Source organism: Canis lupus, chromosome 3 (assembly GCF_048164855.1).
Source record: "Canis lupus baileyi chromosome 3, mCanLup2.hap1, whole genome shotgun sequence".
In the NCBI taxonomy this organism is placed as follows: Eukaryota; Metazoa; Chordata; class Mammalia; order Carnivora; family Canidae; genus Canis; species Canis lupus.
Window position 1 is genome coordinate 65,010,521 of NC_132840.1, and position 17,826 is coordinate 65,028,346.

A 17,826-nucleotide genomic window follows, 5' to 3' on the forward strand; every position below is an offset into this window, starting at 1 on the left:
AGGCTCCCTGCATGGAGCCTGCTTCTCCCTCTGCCTATGTCTCTGCCTCTCTCTCTCTTTGTGTGTGTGTGTGTCTCTCATGAATAAATAAATAAAATCTTAAAAAAATAAAAAAATATTATTTTAGTGTTGGAAATCAATAGTTATGTGTTTTATGGCTTTGAAAGAGGCAAAAGAAACAAATAATGGAATCTATTTTGCAAGACTTGATTAACCAATGCAAAGGTATTCCAGTGTGCTAGAAACAGAACCATATCACTTCACACAAAATTATCAAACACAGTGTTGCTGCTATCACAGAGGAAACGGAGTCATTTTAGCTACTGGCTCTCATCCAACCAGGTAAATCAACTTGGATTATTCTTTACACCAATGAGACCAGCCCTATACATGATAAATAAGTACATCAACTGATATATACTTTATTATTAAACCTTGTCTTCAAGAATAGGTACTCAATAAATAGTGAATGTATCCCTAACACCTTATCAGAAACCTGATTCCTGAGACAAGAAATAAAGTTTTAGGGATGCCTGGGTGGCTCAGCAATTGAGCATCTGCCTTTGTCTCTGGGTGGCTCAGCGATTGAGCATCTGCCTTTGTCTCAGGGTATGATCCCAGAGTCCCAGGATCAAGTCCTGCATCAGGCTTCCTGCATGGAGCCTGCTTCTCCCTCTGCCTCTGCCTCTCTCTCTGTGTATCTGATGAATAAATAAATAAAATCTTAAAAAAAATAAGAATGAAAGAAAGTTTTAGAGGTGAAAACCAAATAACCCTATTAGTGATACTTTAATTGATAACCCTATTAGTGATACTTTTATTTAAAGAGAGAGTGTGCACAAGCAGGCATTATCAAAGTGCCTGGCCCTGATCAGGAGCTCAGTAAGGATTTGTGAGGCTAATGAGATAATTAATTAATGTTAACTTTTTTGAACTTCTAAAAAATGTGTTCTTTTAAAGCAAAGGGTGGTACACAGATCTGTAAATATACTAAAAACTACTGAATTGTACATTTTCAACAGATGGACCTTATGATATATAAAATCATATTGCAATAATTATCAAAAAAATAAATAAAAAAGAAAGAAACTCACAAGGAAACATTTCCAGGCATTTTGAATGACTCTGGCAGCTTTGTCCATATTTGTAAATTCTGATTCCTCTTCCAAAGGCATTTGAAAATCTTAAAATAAGCAAAGGGGTATATTTAAAATTTCTTTATAAACTCCATTATGAAACTCACTAGAAGTCAAGAAAAAACTAAACAGAAAGTTGAATAAAGGAAATAATTTGGGTGAGATTTGGTATCAAAATAATTTTAATAAAAATCATTACCTACTATTGATTGCTTTATATGTTCCAATTTGTTTTTTTTTCCTCTTATTTAAACAACAATCTTGCATAGAGGACTTTGCCAATATGCTTGTGTTAGAGATGAAGAGACCACTTCTAGGCCTAAGTTCAAATAGTGATTGACTAAGCCAGTATTAAACCTATGTCAGTTTCTCTTAAAAATCCAAGATTTTTCATGTTTACATTCAATAACTTCTAATAAGATATCTCTCTCTCTCTCTCTCTCACTCACTCTCTCTCTCTTTTGAGATTTTATTTAAAGAGAGAGTGTGCACAAGCAGGTAGAGTGGCAGGCAGAGGGAGAGGGAGAAGCGACTCCCTGCTAAGTAGAGAGCCCAATGTGGGGCTCAAACCCAGGACCCCAGGATCCTGAGCTGGACGCAGATGCTTAACCATCTGAGCCACCCAGGCACCCCCAAATAAGATTTTCTTAACCAACATGTGCAATGAGAGTTTCATCCACAAAATTAACCAGGCTCCCAAGCTAGAATTAGAGAGGATTATAGAATTTTTCTTACTTCATAAACTCATAAATGTGCTGACAAGTTAATAAATCATGCATTAAATTGTCAGAGAAAGTGATGAAGCCTGACTATTAAGACGTACAGAAAACAAAAACACTAGTTCCATCCATAATTTTTATTAATACAGTGAAGAAATAAGTAAGGGAAGTCAGAAAGTCCTTAAAGTTTATGAGCCCTTTAAAAAATTGCAATAGACAGAAAGGATTCTGGGAATAAAGTAGAGTAGGAACCACAAGAAATCTGTCTCCCCACCTAAACAACTGCACTACCAGAATCTAATGTAACTCTTTTGGAACCCTAAATAAAGTCTATTGAAGGCAACTCCCAGGGGAAGTAAAATTGTGGTTAACTGTGGTCAATTTTGGCTCTTAGCCAGGTAGTATTTATCCACTCTGAGCCCCAGCAGCACGCAGCTGTGTATATGTTCCTGGAACAACCTGACCACTGCTTGCGGGAGCAGCGGTGGAGAAAAAGGCTCTGTCCCCGAAACATAGGAGATCTGTATTCAGATTGTCAGTGGCTGCTTCTGATCACAGAGTTGCAAACAGGAGGGCAGTTGTTGGTGTTGTACCTCCACCCTCCACCATTGTCGTAAGCCCTTCCCATCTGGTAACCTCCAGGGAATTTAAAGCATTTTTCTTTCTCTCTAAATTAGTCTCCTCTCCCCTTTTGGGAACCAGACATTCAAAACCAGGACATTCAAAAACAACTATAAATATGGAGGAAATTAAAAAGCGAACAGTCATTTCCAGGGAAGGGCACAAGCTCAAAAAACTGAGATCTTAAGTTTACACTTCAGGTGATCCTTGACTGATCCTTGTAAACTGTAGAAAAAGCCTACAAAAATTCAAAACAAAACAAAACAAAACAAAAAAACAGTAAACTCTGTGGAAGGAAAGAATCTGATTCCCAGAGTTCCTGCATTATCACATCCAAATGTCCAGTTTTAAACAAAAAAATCATAAGTCATAATAAGAAACACAAAATGATGGCTCATTCAAAGGAAAAAAATAAATAAACAGAAACTGACCCTGAGATGATCCCAGGTGGTTCAATGGTTTGGCCCCTGCCTTCAGCCCAGGGCTTGATCTGGGAATTCCAGGATCAAGTCCCGCATCGAGCTCCCGGCATGGAGCCTGCTTCTCCCTCTGCCTGTGTCTCTGCCTCTCTCTCTCTCTCTCTCATAAGTAAATAAATAAAATCTTTAAAAAAAAGAGAAAGAAACTGACCCTGAAAATGACCTGATAGCAGATCTACTAGACAAATACCTTAAAACAGCTGTCTTATAGATGCTCAGAAATTAAAGTAAGGTGTGGAGAAGTTTAAGAAATGATGTACAAAATGGAAATATCAATAAAAAGACAAGAACTTAATATGAGACCAAATAGAAACTCTGAAGTTGAAAAGTAGAACTGAAAGGAGCAATTCTTCAGTGGGATTCAAAGGCAGAGTTGAGCAGACAGAAGAAACAATCAGCAAACTTGAAGATAAACCAAAGGAAACTGTCAAGTCTGAGAAATAGAAAAAATTGAATAAAAGTGAATAGAGCCTAAGAGACCTATGGTACACAAGTAAGCAGATCAACATACAGACTGTGGGAGTCCCAGAGGAGAAGAGAAAGAAAAAGGGCAGGAGAGAATATTTCAAGAAATAATGACTGAACAATGCCAAAGTTGATGAAATACATGAATATTAACATCCCAGAAGCTCAACAGACTCCAAGTAAGATAAACTCAAAGATGTATCCACACTAAGACACAATATAATTAAACTTTTGAAAGCCAAAGATAAAGAGAAACTCTTGAAAACAGCAAGAAAGAAGTGATTCATCACACACAAGAAATTGTTAATACATTAACAGATTTCTCATCAGAAACTTTGGAAGCCAGAAAGCAGTAGGTCAATATATTCACACTGCTTAACAACAACAACAAAAAAATCAGCCAAGAATCCTATATCTAGCAAAACTGTCCTTTAAGGGAGAAATAAAGACATTCCCAAATAAATGAAAGCTCTAAGAGTTCATTGCTACTAGACCTGCCCTGCAAGAAATGTTCAAGAGAATCCTACAGGGAAAAATGAAAGGACACTTGACAGTAACTCAAAGTTGTATAAAGAAATTTACCTTTACAGCTTTCAGTAAAGGTAAATACATGGGCAGTTATAAAAGCTAGTATTATGGTTAACAATAATTTATAACTCTTTTTTGTTTTCTATGTGATTTAAGAGAATAATATATTTTTAAAAATTATTAGTCTAAAAACTAGTACTATTGTAACTTTGATTTGTAATTCTACATACTGTTTTCTATATAATTTAAAATACAAATATACCCTGGAAAAAATACAAATATACTTAAATTAATTATTAGATTGTGTTTTGGGGCAATGTATAAAGATGTAATTCTGTAATATCAACAATTGAAAGGAGTTGGGATGGAGCTGTAAAAAGAGAGTTTTGAATGTTATTAAATAGCAGCATTCACATACTTCTCATGTACAAGGGACATTTTCCAGGACAGACTATCTGTTAGGCCATAAATTATGTCTCAATGTATTTCAAAAGACAGTTTTCATAAAAGTATCTTATTAAAGCACAATAGGAGGGATGCCTGGGTGGCTCAGTGGTTCAGCATCTGCCTTTGGCTCGGGGTGTGATCCTAGAGTCCTGGGATCACATCCTACATCAGGCTTCCCCCGGGGAGCCTGCTTCTCCCTCTGTCTGTATCTCTGACTCTCTCTGTGTCTCTCCTGAACAAATAAATAAAGTCTTTTTAAGATTTTAAAAAATAAAGAACAATAGGATGAAGTGAGAAACCAACAGGTAAATTTACACATTTGTGGAAATTAAACAACGTACTCCTAAACAACCAACGGATCAAAGAAATTACACAGGAAATTAGGAAAATGAAAACTAAAGCACAATATACCAAAACTTATAGAAAGCAGTGAAAGCAGTGTTAAGAGGGAAACTTACAGCTTACACATCAAAAAACAAGAAAGATCTCAAATCAATAATCTAACTACAACTTACAGAACTAGCAAAAGAACAAACTAAACCCAAAGCTAGTACAAGATTAGAAACAGAGATAAAAGAAACAGAGAAAAGAAAAACAATAGAGTAAAACAAGGAAACCAAAGTTGATTATTTGAAAAGATCACCCAAATTGGCAAATCTTTAGTTAGATGCATAGAGAAAAAAATTACTTTTGGTAATTTGGAAATGAGAATGAGGACATTACTATTAATTCTACAGAAATAAAAGGAATATAACAATACTATGAACAAGGAGTCACACTTTATAGGCATGTTTGATAACTTGATGAAACTGACAAATTCCTAAAAATACAAATCACAAGAAGAGACTAAATCACAAAGAAAAAAATACAAATCACAAGAAGAGACTAAATCACAAAGAAAAAAATCTGATTAGATCTATAACTAGAATTAGGAGATTGAATCAGTAATCAAAAATCTTCCAACTAATAAAAGCCCTGGACCTGATGACTTCACTGTGAATTCTAACAAACATTTAAGGAATACCAATCCTTCTCAACTTTCCCAAAAAAACTGAAGAGAAGGGAACATTTTGATTCTATGAGGCCAATATTATCCTGATACCAAAGCCAAAGACACTGCAAGAAAATGATAGACCAATATTCCTATGAATATGATGCAAAAATCCTCAACAAAATACTAGCAAACCAAGCTCAGCAGCATATTAAGTGAATTATACACGATGAACAAATTGGATTTATTCCTGGAATGCAAGAGTGCTTCAGTATACAAATATTGATCAATGTAATACACTACATTAACAGAGTAAAGGAAAAAAACCACATGATCATCTCCTTTGGTGCAAAAAAATTACTTGACAAAATTCAACACCCTTTCATGAAAACCCTTAATAAACTAGGAATAAAAGGAAACTGCCTCAACATGATAAAAAACTATATATGAAAATCCCACAGTGAACCTGATACTCAGCAGTGAAAGCCTGAAAATTTTTCCTCCAACATCTGGAACAGGGCAAGGTAATCTACTTTCACCACCTCTATTCAACATAGTTAGAAGTTCTAGCCAGAGCAATTAGGCAAGAAAAAGAATTAAAAGGAACTCAAAAGGGAAAGGAAGAAGTAGAACTGTCTCTATTCATGGATCTTAAATGATAGATCAATATGATCTTGAAAATATAAAAACTAGTTATTCTATTTAAAAAAAACCTATTAGAACTAAAAAAGATGTATTTAATGAAGTAGCAGGATATGAAGCCACCACATGAAAATCAGTTGCATTTCTCTACAATAACAATGAACAATCTGAACAAGAAATTACAAAAACAATTCTATATATATTGGCAACAACTAGAATAAAATACTTAGGAATTAATTTCATCAAGGAGGTGAAAGACTTGTTCAATGAAAACTACAAAACACTGAATGAAATTAAGGATACATAAATAAATGGAAATGCCATTCCATGTTCATAGATCAGAAGACAATATTTTTAAGATGTCAATACCACCCAACACAATATATAGATTGAATGCAATCCCTAACAAAATCCCAATGACATTTTTTTTTGCAGAAATACAAAAAGGTCACTTCACAATTTATATGGAATCTCAAAGGACACAGAATAGCCAAAACAATCTTGAAAAAGAAAAAGAAAGAGAGAAGTTGGAAGACTCACACTTCCTAATTTCAAAACATACTATACAGCTACTGTACTCAAAACAATGTGGCACTGGTATAAAGACACACAGATTAGCTGAATAAATATCTCAGAAATAAACCCTTACATATACATGCCAAATGACTTTTGACAGGTGCCAAGACCATTCAATGGACAAAGAACAATCTTCTCAACAGTGTTGAGAAAATTGGATATTCACATGCCAAAGAATGAAGTAATGCTTTTCTAGCACCATATACAAAAATCAACTCAAGCTTTTTCGCAACAGGTTTGTCGCCAGAACACAGGTGTCGTGAAAACCACCGCTAAACCTAAACCAAAATGGGAAAGGAAAAGACTCACATCAACATCGTCGTCATTGGACATGTAGATTCGGGCAAGTCTACCACTACTGGCCATCTGGTCTACAAATGTGGTGGGATCGACAAAAGAACTATTGAAAAATTTGAGAAGGAGGCTGCTGAGATGGGAAAAGGCTCCTTCAAGTATGCCTGGGTCTTGGATAAACTGAAAGCTGAACGTGAACATTGTATCACCATTGATATCTCCCTGTGGAAATTCGAGACCAGCAAGTACTGTGTGACCATCATTGATGCCCAAGGACACAGAGACTATCAAAAACATGATTACAGGCACATCTCAGGCTGACTGTGCTGTCCTGATTGTTGCTGCTGGTGTTGGTGAATTTGAAGCAGGTATCTCCAAGAATGGGCAGACCCGTGAGCATGCCCTTCTGGCTTACACACTGGGTGTAAAACAACTAATTGTTGATGTTAACAAAATGGATTCCACTGAACCACCCTACAGCCAGAAGAGATACGAGGAAATCGTTAAGGAAGTCAGCACCTACATTAAGAAAATTGGCTACACCCCATACACAGTAGCATTTGTGCCAATTTCTGGTTGGAATGGTGACAACATGCTGGACAAGTGCTAACATGCCTTGGTTCAAGGGATGGAAAGTCACCCGTAAAGATGGGAATGCCAGCGGAACCACACTGCTTGAGCCCTTGATTGCATTCTGCCACCAACTCGTTCAACTGATAAGCCCTTGTGTCTGCCTCTCCAGGACGTTTACAAAATTGGTGGTATTGGTACTGTCCCAGTGGGTCGAGTGGAGACTGGTGTTCTTAAGCCTGGCAGGGTGGTCACCTTTGCTCCAGTCAATGTTACAAGTGAAGTAAAGTCTGTTGAAATGCACCATGAAACTTTGAGTGAGGCTCTTCCTGGGGACAATGTGGGCTTCAATGTCAAGAACGTATCTGTCAAAGATGTTCGTCGTGGCAACGTGGCTGGTGACAGCAAAAATGAACCACCAATGGAAACAGCTGGCTTCACAGCTCAGGTGATTATCCTGAACCACCCAGGCCAAATCAGTGCTGGATATGCACCTGTGCTGGATTGTCACACAGCTCACATTGCTTCTAAGTTTGCTGAGCTGAAGGAAAAGATAGTCGTTCTGGAAAGAAGCTGGAAGATGGTCCCAAGTTCTTGAAATCTGGGGATGCTGCCATTGTTGATATGGTTCCTGGCAAACCTATGTGTGTTGAGAGCTTCTCTGACCGCCCCCCCACCCGGGCCGTTTTGCTGTTCGTGACATGAGACAGATGGTTACTGTGGGTGTCATCAAAGCAGTGGACAAGAAGGCAGCTGGAGCTGGCAAAGTCACCAAGTCTGCCCAGAAAGCTCAGAAGGCTAAATGAATATTATCCCCAATACCTGACACCCCAGTCTTAATCAGTGGTGGAAGAACGGTCTCAGAACTGTTTGTGTCAACTGGCCATTTAAGTTTAATAGTAAAAGACTGGTTAATGATAACAATGCATTGTAAAACCTTCAGAAGGAAAGGAAAATGTTTTGTGGACCATTTTTGTGTGTGTGTGCGTGTGTGGCAGTTTTAAGTTATTAGTTTTTAAAATCAGTACTTTTTAATGGAAACAACTTGACCAAAAATCTGTCACAGAATTTTGAGACCCATTAAAACAAAAGTTTAATGAGAAAAAAAAATCAACTCAAAACACATCAAAGTCTTAAATACAAGATCTAAAACCATAAAATGCTTAGAAGAAAACAGGTCAAAAGTTTTACAATGTTGGATTTGGTGATGACTTCTTGGATATGACACCAAAGGAATAAGGAACAGAAATGAAAATAGACAAATGAAACTTCATGAAAAAATAAAATTCTATGCATCAAAAGACACTATCAACAAAATAAAAAAGCAACTCACAGAATAGGAGAAAATATTTGCAAGTAATGTATCTGATAAGGGTTTAACATCCAGAATAGAGAACTCCCCAAACTCAACAATAAAAACCAAAAAACTTGATTTTAAAAATGGACAATAGAGATATTTCTCCAAATAATATATACAGCTGATAATCACACAAAAACACACTTTACATCACTATCCATTAGGGGAAATGCACATCAAAACTACAATGAGATACCATCTCATACCCATTAGGATGGTTACTATAAAAAAAAAGATATAAGAAATGTTGGCAAAGATGTGGAGAAATTGGAAATTTTGTGCACTGTTTGTTAAGAATATAAAATGGTGCAACCACTATTGATAAGGATATGGCACTTCCTAAAAAAAAACCCTAAAAATAAAATTACCATATAATATAGCAATTTTATTTCTAGGTATATATGAAAAAAAGTTAAAGTAGGGAGGGGCTTAAAGAGATATTTGTATACCCAAGTTTATAGCAGCATTATTCCCAAAAGTTAAACATAAAAGCAACCCAAGTGTCCATTGATGGATGAATAAACAAAATGTGGTATATGTATACAATAGAATATTATTCAGCCATTAAAAGAATGGAAATCTGAGATACGCTACAACAGGGATAAACCTTGAGGATACTATGCTAATTGAAATTAACCAGTCATAAAAAGGCAAATACTGTATGATTTTTACCTATATGAGATATTTACAGTAGTCAAAACCATAGAGACAGAATGGTGGTTGGCAGTAACATGGGGGTACAGGGTGGTTATGGTTTAATGGGTATGGGGTTTCAGTTTTACAAGATGAAAGGAGTTATGGTAGTTGATGGTGGTGATGGCTGCACAACATTATGAATGTACTTAATACCAATGAACTGTACTCTTACAAGTGGTTAAGACGGTAAACATTGCTTTTTGCATATTTTACCATACATAAAAAAGTTGCAGCAAGCTCAATCTTTCTTATACTGTTTAAGCATTTATTATCCTAAAAAAGGATGCCATTCAAAATTAAGTGATTGACTAGGTCAAATAATGAAACCGTTCCAGTTGTTCCAGTGTTATCAGAAAAGTGTACTGTGAGAATTTTGTTTCTCTAAGCTATATAAATTTTGTACAATTCTATTTGTTGTCAGTATACATAAGGAGAGGAAATATAAGCCATACATAAGTTTTTAAAGTAATACATTGCTTTTAGTAAGTTTTCAGACACATAACCATAGAAGGAAGACTATTGAACTGATAGACTGTGCATGTGGTTTCCTTTCAGTTCATACTACTACTTAGTGTAATCTTAGACAAACAGCTCAGCATCCTTAGGCTTCAGTTTCACTAGCTGTAAAATAAAAGCACTGCAATAATTAACTCCAAAGGCACTTGCAGTGTCACAATTCTATGAGGTTACCTTATAAAGGACAGAACTCTCCAACAGTCAAATATAAAGAATAAGAAAGGATCCTGCACTGAACACAGGGAGAAACATGGGTTTTACTTAATTTCTAGTACTAATAACTTCACAGTATAAATAATGTTATTCATTACATTTATATCAGTAATATGGTTCTGAGATGTTTTATCATAGTCCAAACTAAGTGAAGAAATTCTGCTCAAAATTAAAAAATTCTGAACTGTTACTTGTCAAATGTGAAAATTAGAAGTATTTATAAATCTCAAATCCCTGAAGTATTGAAACATATAACAAACATTGGCTAATACGTGCATCATATTTAGAGAGACAAAGACCAAACAGAAAAATTCTCTATAGGATATGCCATTTATAGAAAAATTAAAGAAAAATGTTTTTCTTTATATATATGTGTGTGTGTGTGTTATACATGTGTTATTTTCTCTTTTGATGATTATCTGTAAGTTTAAAACTAGAGATGTTTCCTTCCTAACTATATATTGTTGAGTTTTAAAAATTGACATTTTTAATAATAGGGACAAAGTGTTTTATGAAAAACAAAGTATGATTTTTTTTCCTCTTCAAATAGTTTTAATAATATAGGAGGCATGGGGATATAGGTCAAGTCTGTGGGTCTAAAATGAGATACATGGGGGTTTAAATTTTTAAAAATTTCTACCTCATACTTAGCTGTGTGATCTTGTGTAAGATATTATATTTATTCCAGCTTTAGTTCCTCATCTGTGAAATATGGGGACTTAAATACTCATCTCACAATCAGGAGGATTGAATTAGAGAATACAGGTAAAGCATTATGTACTGTAACTCTGTAACTACTCATTTATTGTGTAATATAATATCTTTCATTATAATATAAACTATTTTTAAAATAAGAACTATCCATGTGCATGATTCTGGTTTAAAAACTGATGTAGAGGGGATCCCTGGGTGGCGCAGCGGTTTAGCGCCTGCCTTTGGCCCAGGGCACGATCCTGGAGACCCGGGATCGAATCCCACGTCGGGCTCCCGGTGCGTGGAGCCTGCTTCTCCCTCTGCCTGTGTCTCTGCCTCTCTCTGTGTGTGTGTGTGTGTGTGTGACTATCATAAAAAAAAAAAACTGATGTAGATAAACATTTTAAGCAATTTAATCTCACAATTTATAGATAACTATTAGCACAAATAATAGTAATGGATGATATTTGGGGCTTAACACGTTTGTTGTGTCAAAGGAAGTATTTTGAGATACACGCTTCTTAGCCAGCTGGTGAAGAAGAAACAAAGTATAGTTTATCTGTGTATTTCAGGACACTTAAGGAAAACAATGTTTTCTTTGTGAACTGTGTGATAATCAGCTTTAATAATTTTTAAGGACATCGTCCCCATTTCTATCATTAAAAGAAATAAATACAGAGGGTAACTTTGCCACTTGAGATTTATTGTCACTTTAAAAAATCATACCAAAATTTCAAATTTGAAATGTGAGAAAAAATAGAAAAAATAATTATATTGAATTTTGAAACATACTAGTCACCTTAATTCATTACTCATTTTCCTGTCCATGTTCTTTTTCACTGGTCAAAATACAGATTGTAGTTATTTGGTTGTTCATAAATAACCACAGAATCAGAGCAATATTTGAATGGCATTAGAAGAATGTGTAAATATCATTCCTCATTTAATATCTCATTATTATTTAAAGTCCAAAATTATTCATACTGTCTAGATTTAGTTACTTTAGAAGTTATTATATAAATGACACACATTCTTATAGTGAAAATTTCAAGTATAGAACAAGAGAGTAAAAGTTGAAAATCCTCCATCTCCATTTCTTCTAGACAAATCCTCTTTTCAAAGGTTATTTTTATCTGTTAATAGATGTGTGACTCTTCCAGATCTTTTGTTATATTTATTTACATTTTAACTATATATACACATGTACATCCATATATATGTATACACACATACCCCACAGTCTGTTTGCATTGGTGTGATGAAACTATACATATTTTCTGCTTTCTTTACTTAACAGCATCTATTGGAGGCTTTTCCATGTTAAGACATACAGATCTCCCTCACTCTTTATAGTTGCACAGTATTCCTGAATATATCATAATTTATTTGTTCTTTAGAAGTAAACACTTGGATTGTTTCTATTTTTTGCTGTAACCATTACAAAATGAATATCTGTATGCATATATTTGGGTACATGTACAACCATTTCTGTTGGATAGATTTTTAGAAATGGAACTGCTGTGCCCACAGGCATGCACAGTATATATTTATTTGCTTTGAGTTTCTCCTGAAGGCGATACAAGTAACCACCAACAGTGAGTGCCTCTGGAGAAGGACTGAGATTAAGGGACCTGGATTTAGAATATGAAGGTGGTTTTATTCCCATACACTCTTTCATACTGTGTGATTTTAGTTTTATGATATGCACATAGTTCAGTTACACGTATGCATTTACAAAAGGAAAGGGTGGGTGCATGGGTGGCTCAGTGGGTTAAGTGTCTCTTGATTCTGGTTCAGGTCATGATTTCTGAGTCATGAGATCGAGGCTGGCATGCTCAGCAAAGTGTCTGCTTGAGATTCTCTCTCTCCCTCTCCCTCTCCCCCTGCTCGCTCTCTCTCAAATAATCTTTATTTATTTATTTTAAAAATATTTTATTTATTTATTCATGAGAGGCACAGAGAGAGAGAGGCAGAGACACAGGAAGAGGGAGAAGCAGGCTCCATGTAGGGAGCCCGACATGGGACTCGATCCCAGGTCTCCAGGATCACGTCCTGGGCTGAAGGCGGCACTAAACTGCTGAGCCACCCAGGCTGCCCTCTCTCAAATAATCTTTAAAAGAAAAAAGAATAAAAAATAAAAGAATGGAGTATGCACATTAAAATTTCGACACTGCCATACTGTCCTCAAAAACACTGATCAATTTACACCTATAAACAATCTATGAGAGTACTTAATTTCTAGGTTTAACAAAAATGAAAAACTAAACACAAATGGGACACAAGGGCTATTTTAGGTCTATTAGTATTCTAATAATTAAATTTATTATCTGTTATCAATGCTCAGTGATTTAAGGTATAAAGTGACATATGTAGGTGTGTGCACACGTGTTTATCTATGTATGTATGAATATGAATGTTAACAGTGGTGACAGAACTAAGGAGGAATTTTAAATGTTTATTCTGCTTACTTCTATAACAGATGTATATACTTGAATAATAAGAAGAGTTTTTAAAAATTTGTCATCAGCAGGACAACTCATTGCAGGCTTGACCCAAAAGCGAGAAGTAAGTAGGACAAAAGGGGTTGGATCTCTAAAAGTTGTGCTACTCTGAGTGTGGTTCATAGACCTGTACTAGTGTCCAAATTGCATGTTACCAGATGAAATGAAGAAATTAAGAATAGTCACAAAGTTTTATAGCAATCTGACACTGCTGTGGTACACAAACACACCATCAATGGGCTTATGGTTTGCAAGGTCCATCTTTGTTATTTGTTTTCCTTTCTCTAGCAATTCACTTTTTACAAAAGTAATGGCTTACAACTTTTTAAAAGGTTCCTTACCACTAATAATTCTCTAAAGTTTAGTCTTAGTGTCAGGTCCAGGAGGGACACTCAGCAGGTTTTCTACTGAACATTCCAGAAATCAACATCTGTACACCAATACTCAATACCCCTTTACCTGTATCAGACATCACTTGTAAGGATCTTAATCTTGCTTGAGTTCTTACTCTTGATTTCAGTCTCCTTGCTTGGATGGGGCTTAGTAGGATCTTAGTAAGGGTCTTAATCTAATCCACTAATAACTACATCTAAAAGAAATCAAGAAAAAATAGAATAACATGTTATTTAAAATATGGAGGTAAATATTTAAAATTTAAAGAGGAGGGGTGGCAATGCCTGGCTGGCTTGGTTAGTAAAGCACATGACTTTAAATCTCAGGGTTGTGAGCTTAACTCCCACACTGGACATGGAGCCTACTTAAAATTAGTAAGATAAAATAAAGTATGGAGGTAAAAACCCAAAGAAATGGATGTGCAATAAAGAAGATAAAAACAGAATAGTGGGACAAAGAATGATCAGGGTTCTTTTAGTGCAAGTAGTCAGGGAAGGACCCTCTACTGTGAAGACATTAATTATTTTCGTGATGCAAAGAAGCAACTACAGGAAAACTGTAGATGAGAGTTCCAGGCACAGGAAATAGAATATAAAAAATGCCCTGAGGGACGCCTGGGTGGCTCAGTGGTTGAGCATCTGTCTTCGGCTCTGGGCGTGATCCCAGATTCCTGGGATCGAGTCCTGCATTGGGCTCCCTGCATGGAGCCTGCTTCTCCCTCTGCCTGTGTCTCTGCCTCTCTGTGTCTCTTATGAATAAATAAAATCTTAAAAAAAATAAAAAATAAAATAAAAAACGCCCCGAAAGCTTGGTGTGTTCAAGTGACTGTAAGAAAAAAAAAAAAAAATCAGTGTTACTGGAGCTTAGAAAAGAGGCAGAAGTGTGGAAAGAAGGTCAAATAGGTGGCAGGAGCCATACTATCCTTGTATGGGAAATTGAAACTTCTGGTTTGGATGGTGTCCCATAGCTAGCTTGTATTAGCTGAGAGGAACCAAAATATAAATTTTCAAGAATTTTGTAAGCTGGTTTATAAACACAGTGAACTAAAAATATTTAAACTTACAATTAAACTTCATCTTGTCACTTCACAAATTTATCACCCTTTGTTAAAATGGTATGTAAAACCCTGCATCTAACCTCCTTTTTTGGATTAATTGCTTTTCTTTTTTCTTTTCTTTTCTTTCTTTCTTTCTTTCTTTCTTTCTTTCTTTCTTTCTTTCTTTCTTTCTTTCTTTCTTCTTTCTTTTTTTCTTTTTTTTTTTAAGATTTTATTTATTTTGAGAGAGTGCAAACGAGTACAGAGCACAAGCCCATGGAGGCTCAGTCCCACAACTCTGGGATCATGACCTGAGCCAAAATCCTCTTGGGTTTTACTGACTAAAACCAGCGTTTCATGACCTTTTCATCAGTTTTGTGATTTAGCTCTTCCTTCTTTGTTGCGGGCCTTTATACGGAGGGCGGAGGGAGGCAAACGACAACACTGCACAAGGACGCTTTCCCCTTTCCCAGCTCTACATAACGCAATGAAAGCGAACGAACACCAGGTCTTGGGGGCGAACCGCTAAAAAAAAGTCCGGGTGGGGGCGGGGAGAAGGGGAGGTGGATCAACCAGTATTTCGCCCTCGGCCTCAAGGGGGCGCAGCCGTGTTTCCGGGGGGCCGGGAGGCTGCAGGGCGAGCAGGGAGGGCGACCTGCCCCAGAGAGGGGGTTCGCGAGGGCGGCGCCGGAAACCGGGCGCTGCAGGGACACCAAGCGTTTTTAAGGGGGCGGCTGGGGCGCGGGAGTCAAGGGCAGGGGGCCTTCAGGGCTAGAGAAGGGTAGGCTCAGACCGGGCGCTCTGGAGGCGAGCAGGCAGGACGGCTGTGGTACCCGCGGAGAGGGAGGGGCCACCATCGCCTTCACCTATTAATCGCTGCTGTGAGAGACGCTCCGGACTCCTGGCTAACACCGCGGTCGGAAGTGACGCGACTCTACTTCCGTTCTGGCCCGCCTCGAGGCCCCGCCCCTTGGCCCCCAGCCCCGCCCTTCCCTCACCCCGACCTCGCTGTCCAGTGTCCAGGAGATGCCAAACGCAAAGCCGTGAGGACGTGGAACCTGTTAGCTCTCACCGCCATTGTTTTTTTGTTTTTGTTTTTTAAATTTATTTATGATAGGCAGAGACACAGGCAGGGGGAGAAGCAGGCTCCCAGCACCGGGAGCCCGACGTGGGACTCGATCCTGGGTCTCCAGGATACCACCCCCCCCCCCCCCTTGTTAAACGGCTTTGAGGCAAAGGATTTTGAAACGGAAGCTAACGTGAATTTCTGGAATTTGGGGCTAACCTTATTACAAAGCTGTTCATTTCCACCAAGGGCATTAAAGATGTGGGAGAAATACACATAATCTTTGATATTTAAGTAGTTCATTCATTCATAAATAAGAAAAACGGATCCTTTTAGCTATGTGGCAGCTCGTGCCCAGGATCAAAGAATAAGTGACAGGTGATTGTAGTCCAGTGCAATTTCTAAATTTAAACTCTTTAGTGGCTAAAGCCTAAACCAGTTTTGTTTCATTTTTTAAAATTGAGGTATAATAGACAGATACCATTAGTTTCAGGTGTACAATATAATGATGATATTACTTGTTTATATTGCCAAGTGGTCACTACAATAAACCTAGTTAATATCTGACACAATATGTAATTACAACTAAACCATTATAATGGCAACCTGAACCCGCTAAGACATCGCACTTCTTGTATTTTCACGTGAAATAAGAGAAAATAATGGTGCCAAGCCAAAATTTCTTCCCCCTCGCTTTTTAAAAAAAGATTTAATTTACTAATGAGAGACAGAGAGAGAGAGAGGCAGAGATATAGACGGAGGGCGGAGCAGGCTCCCTGTGGGGAGCCCTATGGGGGACTTGATCCCAGGACCCCGGGATCACAACCTGGGATCCTGAGCTGAGCTGAAGGCAGACAGACACGCAGTCACTGAACCACCCAGGCATCCCTCTTTCCCCTTAATGTTAGATTTCTACGTACTAGGGATTGAGTGGTAGTGATAGTAGTCTTGCTCCATTCATTCATGAAGACACAATAAAAGTTAGACCAAACCAATTAACAGAAATACAGAAGTATAGGTGGTTACGATCTTTTCTTTCTTTCTTTTTCTTTCTTTCTTTCTTTCTTTCTCTTTCTTTCTTTCTTTCTTTCTTTCTTTCTTTCTTTCTTTCTTTCTTTCTTTCTTTTCTTTCTTTCTTTCTTTTTCTTTCTTTTTCTTTCTTCTTTCTTTCTTTCTTTTCTTTCTTTCTTCTTTCTTTCTTTCTTCTTTTTCTTTCTTTCTTTTCTTTTTCTTTTTCTTTCTTTTTCTTTCTTTCCTTTCTTTTTTCTTCTTTCTCTTTTCTTTCTTTCTTTCTCTTTTTCTTTCTTTCCTTCCTTCTTTCTTTTCTCTTTTTTCTTCTTTCTCTCTTTCTTCCTTCTTTCTTTCTTTTTCTTTCTTTTCTCTTTCTTTCTTTCTTTCTTTCTTTCTTTCTTTCTTTCTTTCTTTCTTTCTTTCTTTTTCTTTCTTTCTTTCCTTTCTTTTCTTCTTCTTTCTCTCTCTTTCTTTCTCTTTCTTTCTTTCTTTCTTTCTTTCTTTCTTCTTTCTTTCCTTCCTTCTTTCTTTTCTTTTTTCTTCTTTCTTTCTTCTTTCTTTCTTTTTTTTTCTTCTTTCTCTTTCTTTCTTTCTTTCTTTCTTTCTTTCTTTCTTTCTTTCTTTCTTTCTTTCTTTCTTTCTTTTCTTTCTTTCTTTCTTGATTTACTTATTTGAGAAAAAGAAAGAGCATGTGTGCAACCAGGGGGAGGGGCAGAGGGAGAAAGAAAATCTAGAGCAGACTCCCCTGATCCTGGAGCATGGCCCTGAGATCATGATCTGAGCCAAAACCAAGAGTGGGAGGCTCAACCCACTATGCCACACAAGCGCCCCAGTGATTAACAATATTTCTTAAAAACAAAAAAATCTTTTACAATA

General features: G+C 36.8%; 1 protein-coding gene across 10 annotated transcripts in view; it reads right to left on the reverse strand.

The window, feature by feature from the left end:
• Positions 1-15,841, reverse strand: part of C3H11orf65 (chromosome 3 C11orf65 homolog) — a 60,214-nt gene extending 44,373 nt beyond the window's left edge. For 2 of the 10 annotated variants that reach the window (XM_072821851.1, XM_072821845.1), the window contains exons 1-3: positions 15,667-15,801; positions 13,904-14,033; positions 1,095-1,183 (exon numbers count right to left, since the gene is read on the reverse strand). In XM_072821851.1, coding sequence (XP_072677952.1) covers positions 1,095-1,183; positions 13,904-13,916 — 102 coding nt within the window. In that variant the 5' untranslated portion in view covers positions 13,917-14,033; positions 15,667-15,801. Of the gene's footprint in view, positions 1-1,094; positions 1,184-13,903; positions 14,034-14,900; positions 14,985-15,666 lie in introns of those variants that run through there. The other 8 variants (XM_072821849.1, XM_072821844.1, XM_072821852.1 and 5 more) reach the window with 6 other exon arrangements.
• Between the last annotated feature and the right edge of the window lie 1,985 nt (positions 15,842-17,826).